Source organism: Herpailurus yagouaroundi, unplaced genomic scaffold, assembly GCF_014898765.1.
Source record: "Herpailurus yagouaroundi ecotype Mexico unplaced genomic scaffold, PumYag 182, whole genome shotgun sequence".
Lineage (NCBI taxonomy): Eukaryota > Metazoa > Chordata > Mammalia > Carnivora > Felidae > Herpailurus > Herpailurus yagouaroundi.
Window position 1 is genome coordinate 20,417,297 of NW_024412413.1, and position 14,248 is coordinate 20,431,544.

The window sequence follows — 14,248 nt, forward strand, 5'->3', positions numbered from 1 at the left end:
CCATTCTCTTATTGATGGGTATTGGATTGTTTCCAGTTTTAGGCTACTCTGAATTAGAGCTACTAAGATCACTCTTGTTCAGGTTTTGTTTTGTCTTGCTTTGTATTTGTTACAACCTCAAAGCAGAATGTGACTTGAGCACTACTTTTTCACTCACAAAACTTGCTGAGTTACTTTTTGAACAGCTTTATAACATACCTATGTAGGCTTGTAGTTTTGCTACCTCAAACAATGTTTTTCTTTGGAAAACAAGCTCTATAGATAGTGACTCTCATCAAGTCAGTTCAGTTTAACATACTAGTTTTTAGAGGCCTGTCACATGTAGTAGACAACCACAGGGGATGGAAGATTTAAAAAGTAGATCCTAGCAGGTGAAAGGTATTTGAACCAATATTTTTCTTTTAAACATCAAGGGATAGCTCAGAACACTTCAGTTACAAAAAGTTTGGTCTTACTAAGGAATCTGCTAGGTAGCCAAACACTTCAGACCATGCAGTTAACACTAGGTTACTTACATCTTGCAACAAATGCTACCTTGTCCTGTTAAAATAAGCCAACATGGAACTAGATAGAAAAGGAAAACTAGCTGGGTTTTAGTTCCTACTTATCACAGCATCACCCTCAGAAAGTGGTTCTTGTCCTGCCATACAGATTTTTAAAATGTTAACAAAAATGAAGAAAAACATCCTTGAATGTATTATCAGGGGGAATGAAGATAAAGTATTGAATACCTGTACAAGTAATTCTTGGGGCAGCGCTTACTCCAGTTCTTCCATGGGTGACGTGTCACCATCCCCCAGGAGGAGCAGCATCTCTTTGGTTACAGCAGCATTGCCATCATCAGCAGTGGGGTCATTTTCATCAATAACCAAGACCAAGTTTGATCGTCTTGTAGAACCTGTTAGCATGTGTCTGGGGATTCTCTTTTGACACACATTTTTATTTCTAGTGGGTGAACACCTGGAAGCAGTATAGTTAAACATACACCTATTATGACCTAGCTCAGGGCAGGTTCATGTACAAAATTTAAGAGAAACTGGCAAATAGTTTTTCAAAATGATTGTACCATTTTACATGCCCACTCCACAATGAATGCATGTCTGAGTTACTCCAGTTGTGCTCCTGCCTTGGCTTTGAATCAAGGTACATCTTAAAGTTACCACATTTGAGGCTAATTTATTATATAGGAAAACATTGACTTTTGTATATTAACCTTGTGTCCTGCAAACTTGCTATAATCACTAGTTCCAGGAGGTTTTTTTTTTAATATCAATGATCATGTCATCTATGAACAAAGAGAGTTTTATTTCTTCTTTCCCAATCTATATACCATTTATTTCCTTTCTTGTACAGTGTTGAGAAGAAATAGTGAGAGAGGGCATCCTTGTCTTGCACCTGATGTTAGTGGGAAAGCTTTGAGTCTGTCACCATTAAATAGGGTGTTAGCTGTAGGATTTTTGTAGACAGCCTTTATCAAGTTGAGAAAGTTCCCTTCTATTCTTAGTTTATTGAGAGTTTTTATCATGAATGGATATTGGATTTTGTCAAATGCTTTTTCTGCATCTTTTGACATGATCATGTGATATTCTTTTTCAGTCTGTTAATTTGATAGATTCCATTAATTGATTTGAAAATATCAAACGAGCCTTGCATACTGGGGATAAATCCCTCTTGGTCATGTGTTTAATTCTTTTTATACTTTTTTTGGATTCAATTTGCTGATCCTCAATTTGTTGAAGACTTTTGCATTGGTGTTCCTGGGAAATATTGGTTTGTAGTTTCTTTGTAATGTCTTACCTGGTTTTGGTATTAGGGAAATCCTGGCATCATAGAGTGAGTTAGGAAGTATTCCCTCTGCTTCTATTCTCTGAAAGAGGTTGTAGACAATTGGTATAATTTCTTCCTTAAATTGTTAGAAGTTACCAGTCAGCCTGCCTTGCTTAGAGCTTTCTGTTTTGGAAGGTCTTTAATTACTGATTCAATTTCTTTAATAGATATAGACCCATTTAGATAATTTATTTCTTGTTGTATGACTTTTGGCCCATTGTGTCTTTCAAGGAGTGGGTCTATTTTATCTAGATTATCACATTTGTGGGTAGAGTTGTGATCCTTCCATTTAAAAAGAATACAGTATGCCTCTCCACTTCTTAGGTAAATGGTGGCAAATTATACAACTTTTCTCCTTCTTGGTTCCATCTTAGTAACATGCACAACTCATTTTGAGGAGTGGTAGAATAGTGTGTTTACTGAACCATGATGACCAATACTCTATGACCCCATTCAGTCTAGTTAACTTCCTCCCAATATCAAGTTGTTTCTTAGCTTCATTACAATAGAAATGCTTTCTCATGTATTTTATTTAGCCAATGTTGGATCTAGGGATGCTGTCTGAGGGTAGAAACTAGGTCCATTTAACTCATCAAGTAAAATTTTAAACTCCACTTGTTTGGGGACATTTTATGAGATTTGGACCTAGTTTTAGGCAAGAGTAGAGAGGTAGGGAGAAGATAGGTGCTCTACAAATGATATAGATTCCTAATGGTGATTTTTTTTGAGAAGTATTTTTATTATACACGTTTCACAGTTACTCATGCATTTTCTTTTTTCCTTTCACAGTCACAGGATTTGATCTGTGGGGTGCAGTAGTGGCGACAGGTGTGGTCTGCACATTCTACTGCACACTGGTATGTCAAGGACATTATTTCTCTTTTCACTTTATCCGCTTGCTTTGCAAAATGGAAAATTCCAGTAGTTGTGTTCTGCAAACTGCATTGTTCATGTGTAATATCCTACTCTTATCTCCCACAAGTGTAACTTTTTGTAAGAAATATTCAATCTGGGGAAAAATTTGATTCTTTATAGAACATTGATCATAATGAAACTTCTTTCTTTTATCTGAACCATTGTAGTGGTCCTGAATTTTGTCTTCTGATTCATCTTTACTGTTGCTAAATTATTATAGTTGTGTTCATATTATTCCTAGGCTCCAAAACCTGAGGTAGTTTCTCATTGCCTATAGGTAGGAGTTACAGTGAAAATATATAACATCCATATAGTATGGACACTGGTATTATTATGGATGCTAGTTCTTAGCAGTGGTGCAACTCTCATGGCATCCCTGACATACTAGGTCTTAAGACTTTAGTTGCTGGATCTTCTACAAGATGGGGATCTCCGGGAAGGGATGTTTCAGCCAAGGACATAGGAACTGGAGAGAGACTCTTAGCAAGTTTTTGGTAGTGGCTAGTACAAAATGATTTTAGTACTTCAACAACTGGTATGACCTTCTATATGCATACTTGATTGGATATCAGCCCTGCCTATGGGATAAAGTCCATGAAAATGCCTCTTGCAATTTGACTCTGAATTTTCTTCCCAACAATCTACCTATACCATTCCACTTTGCTTCAAAATGTATACCTGGCTACACTCAACATGCTATGTACTTTGACTTTTTATGCTTTTACCCATGCTGTTTTCTCTTCTGGGATGACCTTTCATCTTTGCCTCTGCTTCTGTCTGAAGGCTTGGCTCAAATCTCACCTTCTCTTGAAGGTTCTCCCAAGCTTACAATCTACGTTGAATGTACCTCTTGGCCCAGATCCATGTTTTCATTATTTTTATCCAACATAGCATATAAGCATGTAGATTATTAATAATGTCTGATAAAAGCATTAATCCTAATATACTTTTCTCCTCAAAGGGTGGTCTTAAAGCAGTTGTCTGGACAGACGTTTTTCAAGTTGGGATCATGGTAGCTGGATTTGCATCTGTGATTATACAGGCTGTAGTGATTCAAGGTGGGATCAGCACTATTCTAAATGATGCCTATAATGGTGGAAGATTGAACTTCTGGAAGTGAGTTGCTATTTACCTCCTGATCAATAGAATTCTCCTTTTTTTTTTTTATAAAAATAATCTTTTTATTGAAACAGTAAGTGTATATTAGACCTCTAACAAATAGACCTCTAAGAACATAGTTCAAAAAATTGAAGCTGACAAGTTAATGTGTGAGGGGTTTCCACCAAGTCTTTAAGGGGTTGAAACAGTCAGTTGGTTAGTTACATGGTACTTAGAATGGTCCTTCTTCCTGAGAAAGGACTGATAACAAAAGAGTAATTTTCTTCCAGATATTTAAATCTGGAATTGGTTAAAGGGTAGGGTAGGGTAATTAGAGAAGAGATAGTTGGGAAATAAGAAAAGGAAACCTTTCTTAAGATAAAAACACCAGAAGACCATGCTGCCATTTTCATAGTTTTTTGTTTCAAGCAGCCTAGAGAATTTTTCTATTGATATTGCCCCAACAATATATAGTATATTATTATTATATTTCATAATTGTATATATGTATTAAATGTTATATAAAATTATATGTTATTTCTAGAAAATTTACTAGAAAATTTATGACTAATGTTTCAAGTGTCAGTAGATTGTGTAATATAGCATATCTTAAGCAGTTATTCATGTTTCCTGGAGAAAGACCAGTGGGAAAACTAGACATTTCATCGCAAATATATCACACAACTTAAAACAATATTTAAAATACCTTCCATTGTGGTTCAGTAGTGTCATTCTTGTTATCATGTTCAATGTGGAAAGGGGCTTATTTTGACTTGGACCAGCATATTTCCTCGTTAAGAAGCCCTACTTTGAGACACACAAGCTGAAATCACCGGCAAGAAGAAAAAAAGAAAAGCATTTCTTTCTTGGTGGCTCTCTTCTAGTTTTTGAAAATGGCACTAACGTTTGAGAAGAGATTTTTCAGAAATTGGACAGGGACAGCATGTTAATTTTCAGAGATGAGTTGAATTATGACAAATCAATTGCAACTATTTTCTATTATTACTATGACTACTTCAAGATTCAGATTCCAAGGAAGAGCACCTCCAATTGTCCTAGCTTGGGCATGATTCCATACCTTAGTTGGGGCAGAGCAGGACTTTGTATTGACAACCACTTAGACTGTTTTATGGGGCAATGGTTGTTTACCAAAGCGTATTTGGGTTGCCATTACTAGAGGATGGGAGAATGGATGCCAAGAAGCAGAAACAATCAGTGGCCACGCAGAAGATCTTGATTACTCCCAAATCTCTTCCTAGTAGGCTTAGATTGAGGGGAGAAGGTTTGGAACCAATAATTTTTTCTGCAAGTTAATTGTCACTGTGTATAAAGGCAACCCATATTGCTGCATTGAAGTGACACCTTTTACATTGATGAGAGATTATTGAAAGTAAAAGATTAGACATTTTCATGATGTTTACTTTGGAGGCTGCCAAGCATTAAATAATAAGAAAAGCATTATTGTGTATCCTTGTTATTCAGATATGTTTGAGAATATGGTGGGCAAAATATCTGCTCTGGTGATGATAAGAGAAGGATTCTGTGTTGGTATTTTCTGTATGATCTATAGTTGTCATATATATTGTATATGGCCTAAAACCACTAAATTGTCTATTCTAAATATTGTCTTACTTCCCTCAAGTAGCTCTCTGAGTCCTTTTGGCTCTTGATTTCCATTAGCTAATATAGTAGTTGCTTTCTCTGTAGGATAAAGGGTCAACACCCTTGAAACTCTTAAACTTTAATATGAAAACCTTAATATGAAAGTTAGAGAATGGAATAGAGGCTCTTGTATTTCCATAAGAATGCCAGGATATGTATAAAATTAGAATACTTTCTTCAACTAATCTTAAATATAAGATTTGAGATGGATTTGCAGAATTTCACAATTTTTAGAAAGTTTCTTTGAAAGCCAATTTTGCAGAAATTTGTCAAGCTCATATTGTATATCATAGATGAATAGAATTATTCCTTCTAAGATAACACATTAAGAAAAGTTAAAAGGCATATCAAATGTGGAAGTTGAGCTTTCTTTGTGGCAATAGTTTGGGCTTAAGTATATGTCATAAAGTGACTTTTCACTATTAGCATTTAGCTTGTGCACACAGCATTTTAAGAAAGGATGATTACACTGACATAGTAATTTTAGAATGCAAAAGCCTTTAAACTGCATTATCTAACTGAGTTCTTGATCTTGAATATAAATTAGAAGTCTGACTGTACATGTGCTAGGAGAAGAATTACGTATGCATTGTATAACAAAAAATTTTGTTAATTTTGTGTTCATTTCAGTACCATATCTATTGCTAGGGTGCACTTAGGAAATTCCCTCTCTTTATTGCTTTCTCTTTTTAGTTTTGTATTTTTCTCTAATTACAGCATGGCAGACTTGTTTAAATAACAATTTACTAAAGCTACAGGAGAAAATTTTTATAAAATCTCAGAATAATTAGAACATTCATTTTTCCTCAGTCCCACCCAGAGTTTCCAATTCTCTGAAATTATCCACTTTTATTTCACGGAACTTAAGCTAGAAATATTTCTACCTTTTTTATTACTTAATAAATTTGTACATATTTATGTATGTATCCATATTTACATAGATATACATTGCTTGCTTCCAAAAACTATTCTAGGATAATTTTCTATAGTTTTTTTTTTTCCCGATAGCTCAGATTTGTTTTCTGTTTCTTTTCATTTAGTTTTAATCCTAACCCTTTGCAAAGACATACATTCTGGACAATTGTTATAGGAGGGACCTTCACATGGACCAGCATCTATGGTGTCAACCAATCCCAAGTGCAGAGATATATTGCCTGTAAAAGCAGATTCCAGGCAAAAATGTAAGTCAAACTATGGTATAGAAATCATTAATAACCATCAGTTGTCTTTATTGAAATTCTTTCATTAGTCACACTTTGCTCAGGTTTAAGTCTTATGTATCATGAAATTCCAAGAGATAAATGATACTTAGTTATAAAAGGATCAAGTAAAACAAAGTGGTACTGTATATTTTAAACCAGATAATTTGAAATATTTATATGAATTATTTACTAAAACAAATACTATCAAATAATGCATTTATTGTGTATCTATTTGTATAAGGAATTATGGAGGATAAAAAATTATAAATATATGGCTCTTATCATGAAGGAGCCTTAATATCTAGTTAGGAAGATATATGCAAATATGCAAAAAAGTGAAATAACACTAGAAAAGTATAACAGTTCCATGGAAGGATAAAATGCTAGAAGAAATGGTCAAGGACATTATATTGACGGATGTGTTGGTGTGTTTTATTTTCAGACATAGTCATGGATTTATACCTCTGCTCTAACACTTGCTATTTGAGTGATCATGGGAACGTTACTTAGTCTCCCTGAGTCTCAGTTTCTGAACTTACAAAATGAGCATAAGAAATATTATATATTTCATGAGAGGTATTGTAAAATGCTGTGTTCAGCACACACATGGTAGGGGGCCAGTAAATGTGAATTCCATTTTCTATCTCAGATCATAGGATGTGAAAGCAGAGGATGGGTGAGAGATTCCTCTCAAGCAGGCAGATCCTGAATAATGACCATATGTGGGCGGGTAGAGAATAGTGGGAGAGCATTCCAGATAGACATTGATTTGAACATAGCCCAGAAGTCAGAAGGATAACATGATCAGGGAACTCTCAAGCCCATCATGGCTTGAAAAAAGAGTACAAATGGTGGCTGGTTCTTTCTCAGGAAGCCTCAGATCAGTGTGGTGACCACCATTCCCCATGCTGATAAATAAGGCTAACTGGACCCACATGCATTTAGGAACTTAAAAATTCCAAATAGCTTAAGAGTAGCAGCATGATTAAAGTAGGATGAGGAATGGCAATTCTATTTCTATTCAAAGGAAGACATGAAAATATTGTGATGTCACATGTCAGAACTCAATATATTGAGGGTAAATTGGTTTAAACATGATCTGTCTTTGGAACATTCTGTAATAAAAGATCTACAAGAAAATCAACACAGTAACTGGATATAGAATACCCCAAAAGTGAGCTTAGGGGTTCTGGTATTTTTAGGAACTTTGAAGGAATGTAATTTATACTTCCAGTAATCCACTGGACTTTAAATCTATGCTAGAGCTGATGCCTCTCCCAAATTAATTGTGCACATACTCTTCTGTTTCTTTGGGAACATGAAACTCAAAAAGCCGAATTTTATTTTTTTTATTTTTTTATTTTTTTAATTTATATATGAAATTTATTGTCAAATTGGTTTCCATACAACACCCAGTGCTCATCCCAAAAGGTGCCCTCCTCAATACCCATCACCCACCCTCTCCTCCCTCCCACCCCCCATCAACCCTCAGTTTGCTCTCAGTTCTCAACAGTCTCTTATGCTTTGGCTCTCTCCCACTCTAACCTCTTTTTTTTTTTTTCCTTCCCCTCCCCCATGGGTTTCTGTTAAGTTTCTCAGGATCCACATAAGAGTGAAAACATATGGTATCTGTCTTTCTCTGTATGGCTTATTTCACTTAGCATCACACTCTCCAGTTCCATCCATGTTGCTACAAAGGACCATATTTCGTTCTTTCTCATTGCCATGTAGTACTCCATTGTGTATATAAACCACAATTTCTTTATCCATTCATCAGTTGATGGACATTTAGGCTCTTTTCATAATTTGGCTATTGTTGAGAGTGCTGCTATAAACATTGGGGTACAAGTGCCCCTATGCATCAGTACTCCTGTAGCCCTATGGGTAAATTCCTAGCAGTGCTATTGCTGGGTCATAGGGTAGGTCTGTTTTTAATTTTCTGAGGAACCTCCACACTGTTTTCCAGTGTGCATTCCCACCAATTTGCATTCCCACCAACAGTGCAAGAGGGTTCCCGTTTCTCCACATCCTCTCCAGCATCTATAGTCTCCTGATTTGTTCATTTTGGCCACTCTGACTGTCATGAGGTGATATCTGAGTGTGGTTTTGATTTGTATTTCCCTGATGAGGAGCGACGTTGAGCATCTTTTCATGTGCCTGTTGGCCATCCGGATGTCTTCTTTAGAGAAGTGTCTGTTCATGTTTTCTGCCCATTTCTTCACTGGGTTATTTGTTTTTTGGGTGTGGAGTTTGGTGAGCTCTTTATAGATTTTGGATACTGGCCCTTTGTCCGATATGTCATTTGCAAATATCTTTTCCCATTCCGTTGGTTGCCTTTTAGTTTTGGTGGTTGTTTCCTTTGCTGTGCAGAAGCTTTTGATTTTTATAACTAAAATACCAGAATTGGAGCTTTAGAGCTTTCTTAATAAAAAACAATTTCCTTTGGAACGGCCCAGTGGGTCTCCTTAACAAGGCAGAATCCCTGAGCTCAGAGGAATCATTTTCTCCTACTTCTTTTTTTCTTTTTTTTAATTAATTTGTTTTATTTTTTATTTTTTAAATGTACATCCAAATTAGTTAGCATATAGTGCAACAATGATTTCAGGAGTAGATTCCTTAGTGCCCCTTACCCATTTAGCCCATTCCCCCCTCTCAGAACCCCTCTTGTAACCCTCAGTTTGTTCTCCATATTTATGAGTCTCTTCTGTTTTGTCCCCCTCCGTTTTTATATTATTTTTGTTTCCCCTCCCTTATGTTCATCTGTTTTGTCTCTTAAAGTCCTCATATGAGTGAAGTCATATGATTTTTGTCTTTCTCTGACTGACTAATTTCACTTAGCATAATACCTTCCAGTTCCATCCGTGTAGTTGCCAATGCATTTTCTCTTACTTTTTAACACTGGCTCCTTGGTAAGAATGAATCCTAGCCAGAAAGTTAAGACCTACTGACATTGATTGACCAGGGGCAGTATTAAATGTTGTTGATAAGAAATCTATTTGAATGGCACTAAAGTCAAATAAGACTATATAGTAAAGTATTAAACCCATGTATGAGCAAGGGTGTTAGAGCAGGAAAGCATCTGTGTAGATTTTCTGATGATTTGGAGATGAGATACACTTATTACACTATTTTTAGACAATAACAAAACATAGAATAAATTTAGTCAATCAAGGGAAAAGGTTAGCAATCTGTGTTTTGGCACCTGTTGAAGGTGGCTTCTCCTGAAACAGACTCTGAGATGGAGGCTGGCATGCTACAGTCTGTTAGGAAATCACCACCTGTAGAAGAAAATGGAAAGGAAGCAGGGTTGACTGGAGGGAGAATTTGGGTTGTTATGCATTCTCAGCCAAGGCCTTAGGGGAAGCTCTAAATTTGGGCTGACTCATCAGATTTGTCCCAAATTAGGATGAGGGGACTTGTCCTTTAAACCTCTGAATCCACTAGTCATTGGACACAGGTGCCCCAGGGAAGGAGGCATGATATTGGGTGTTGTACTTCTCTTCAGCCTAGGGCAGCTTGTATCAGTATCCAGTACAGCACCCCTGGGAGAACAATATAGTCACCTTCTGAGAGAGAGAAATGTTAACTATTCAACTGATTATTAAGACATAGAACTCAATGACATTAATATTCATAATATCAATAATTACCATTTAACAAATGTTATTACATGCCAAGCTCTATGATATGTACTATTTCATTTAGTCTTATAACTCTGTGAGGTAGGCGTTGTTATCTGTAGGTATAAATGAAGAAACTGAAGTTCACAGAGGCTAAATTACTTGCCTAGGGTCACATATGATAGATCGAACTAGCGTTTATGTTCAGGTTTGACTCCAGTGATGTTATATAAGCCTTTATACTCTCCCAGAGCGCACATCATGTATTATAATGGTGAACATTGTTTGGGAAGGTACCTGTTCAAGGAATGCAGATTTGCCTTTCACATTTATTAGATGATATTACAAACCACATTTAAACAAGTTTGATGAGTTGCTATGTAGATGCTAACAATGTTTAGCAGTTTAGAATTGCATTACTTTTAAAAGGAAAGTGAGTAATGGTTACTGGTCTGTTGACTATTAAAAATCTTTATTTCATGATAAGAAGTTCTGAAGTAATATAATTACATATGATTATAAAGCTGATAATGCCCATGGAACTCTGACCAGGAGAATATAGTTATTTAATAGAGAAACCCCCATCTATTCCATGTATTTCCAAATATATTGTTGATTGAGAGCTTAAAGAGAAGGTTAGGCTAGAATAAAATAGATAGCAGTTTTGATAACCAAAAGATAATGTACATTTATTGAGTAATCATGAAGGTCTTTTCTGTTTATGTTACAAGTTTCCTAATCTTTAGGATGGAAATTACAATTGTCATTTTCTGACTTCTTTAGGTCTCTCTACATCAATCTTCTGGGACTCTGGGCAATCCTCACCTGCTCAGTGCTTTGTGGGCTCGCCCTATATTCCAGGTACCATGACTGTGATCCTTGGACAGCCAAAAAAGTGTCTGCACCAGACCAGGTTCAGTACCATGTCTTTCTTACATGTGCATTAAGGATACCCAGAAAGCTTATTAGCTGGGAGGAAAGAGTGTTCCTGTTTTTGTAGAGAAATAGCAAATGAATACAATGTAATTGTCTTTAATTTCTATAAAGCATTTGGCAAAAACTTATTTTAGCAAATATAGTAATGAAGAATGCTGTATCCAAGATTAAAATAGTGAAACACCTGGAAAAATTTCAAGCCAAGGGATCAATAGAAATAGCTCAAGGCTGGAAATAGAAATGTAAACACAGTTCAAGAAAAAAAAATCCATGCACAAACCATGGTATTGTAGAATATTTTACGGTTATTCTCATATCACTTATTTATCAATGGCTTACCTTCCAGTTTTTAATTGATAGATAAACAGATCTAATGAGTGAACATTTACTAAGTACCAACTATGCGATGAGATTCTATGCTCAGAGCTTTGCATGCTTTATCTCTTTTAATTCTCACAACCCTATAATTCTAATTTTAGAGATGAGGAAATGAGTAGCTCTCAGAGAGGTTATATAACTTGCTCAAGGTTGCATAGCTAATAAATAAGAATAGCTGCAAGCACTTATCATACTGTTATAAGTGCTTTATATAGACTTCAACTCTGAATCCCTACAGCCACACTCTGAGGTAGGTGCTATGATTATCTCTCTTTCAAAGATGAGGAAACTGCGAAACAGACAAATCATGTAACCAGCTAGTAAACCTGGAACCAAAATTCAAACTCAGGCAGGCTGCGACCAGAGTCCTAACTTTGAACCTCTGTGCCATATACAACCTTTCAGAAAGTGTAGCTAGAATTCAAATCCAGGGCTGCTAGACTCTAAAGCTTGAGTTCTTGTTCTCAGAGTTCTTGCCAAAAATCTTTTTTCTTTTAAATGTTTATTTTTGAGAGACAGAGTGTGCATGAGCAGGGGAAGGGCAGAGAGAAAGGGGGACAGAAGATCCAGATCAGGCTTTGCGCTGACAGCAGAGAGCCTGATGTGGGGCTCGAACTCACGAACCATGAGATCATGACCTGAGCCAAAGTTGTCAGGAGCTTAACCAACTGAGCCACCTAGACACCCCCACCCCTGCAAATTATTTTCTAAGACTAGTTTGTAAATCAAGTGCCCAGGGGACTCATGAGAAAGAAGATAGACCTGCATTCTATGTTGGTGTAAATGCATCACATACTCCTAGAAAAATGTAACTTTGTGGGATTAGAAAATGACAGCCTCAATGAGCTGTGCATCTCAACCCTATCTTCACGTGTATCCTCCTGTTAATAAACAGATCTTTCCTATTTGCTCAAAGAATCTAAGAAGCATGTTTCCTCTGAAGATGGAGGCACTCTTCCCTTATGTTCTCTCTAGTGAAGAATATTTTGTTCTTTTTGTCAATGTTTATTGTTTGTAGTTTATATAATGAGGACAGTAAGGATGTTAAAAATGTTTTTCATTTATCTTATCCTACCCCTGGACAATCACAACAGAAAATGTCTACAATCTCCTAACCTTGAGACTCGTTATAGAATGACAATGGGGGTGGAGTGGGGTCTTGCATGCATGCACCTGTCATTTTGAGAGCCTGTGCTGATTTTTTTTTTTTTTTTTTTTTAAGAAAGCTTTCCTCCGAATTGGATGATTCCAGTGTTGTGTTGATTGTTAAGGAGTTAATCCAATTAACAGTTCCCTGGGGATACAATGCACTTAGGCACAGTCAGTAGAAAGTCAGGTCAAAATCTTAACCTGAGGAGAGCAAAGATATATTTCTGTGACACTCTGCTGGACCTCACCGTGAGGAAGCAAGATTAGTGTTTAGATATAGTTTTACTACTTTTCTATCTGTCGGTCTTGCTAGTTCTACCTATACCTGAGGGGGTCATTCAGAATATGAAATATCACCCCAAAAACTTTTGAGAAAGTTGATGATAGGGTAGAGGATTTTAGATCTTGTTATAGCAGTAACAGTGGAAACTTGACTTTTGCTTTATATGGAATACTGCTTAAAGTGACACTTTTAAGATATCTTGGGAAAATTTGGTCTTGATTTCATAGAGAGATAACTGCTATTCTCTCTTTCTGAGAATAAAAATTTAGTAAGCTTTGGATAAAGTGGAGGAATTCTTAAAACAACTCAACACAGACCCTTGTAACAGTGGGTTAATAGTAACAAACTATTGTTAAATGAAATCAAAGAGGCTGATAAGATAGGATATGCCATCCACTCTATACTATCAGAGAAGGAATCAAGAATGTTTCAATGCAAATGAGGGGAATTTTTCCGAGAAAATTATCCTCTTAGTACCCTTTTGATTTAAAAATTAGTGTTGCCAAAAGACTGGCATGTAACATAGTACTGAAGTAATACACTTTCCCATCCTTATTTAATATTTATTTTTTTTAAGTAACTTATCAAAAAGTAAGTTGATATCAGGAACTTTTCAAAAAGAAGCAAGTTTCAGAAACTTCCTGAGGGTACTCTCCACTTGTCACTATTTCTCACACTATATGCAGCTGTAATTACACTTTCAGTTCTGGGTAGTGACTGAGGTTCACAAAGATATCTTTGAGTCATCAAGTCAAGTTAAATTAATTTAACTATGCTGTTTGCTTAAGCATAGAGGTATGTAAAATATTTCCTTTAAATTGTTTCATTATTGTAAAGAATGAGAACAGCTACTTTAAAAAAAATTTTTTTAATGTTTTTATTTATTTTTGAGACAGAGAGAGAGCATGAGCAGGGGAGGAGCAGAGAGAGAGGGAGACATACAATCCAAAGCAGGCTCCAGGCTCTGAGCTGTCAGCACAGAGCCTGACGCAGGGCTCAAACTCACGGACTGTGAGATCATGACCTGAGCTGAAGTTGGACGCTTAGCCAACTGAGCCACCCAGGTGCCCTGAGAACAGCTGCTTTTTAATCAAGCATTTACCGTATTCCATGTACTATACTAACAGCTCTACATATAACTTTTATAGCAAGTATATGGGATTCGTATTATTACCCCT

At 36.2% G+C, this 14,248-nt stretch overlaps 1 protein-coding gene across 1 annotated transcript in view; it reads left to right on the forward strand.

Annotated features, from left to right (window-relative positions):
* SLC5A8 (solute carrier family 5 member 8) overlaps positions 1–14,248 on the forward strand; it is a 55,469-nt gene that overhangs the window by 9,596 nt on the left and 31,625 nt on the right. The window contains exons 4-7 of the mRNA XM_040491099.1: positions 2,617–2,684; positions 3,704–3,858; positions 6,543–6,683; positions 11,108–11,237. Coding sequence (XP_040347033.1) covers positions 2,617–2,684; positions 3,704–3,858; positions 6,543–6,683; positions 11,108–11,237 — 494 coding nt within the window. The remainder of the gene's footprint in view (positions 1–2,616; positions 2,685–3,703; positions 3,859–6,542; positions 6,684–11,107; positions 11,238–14,248) is intronic.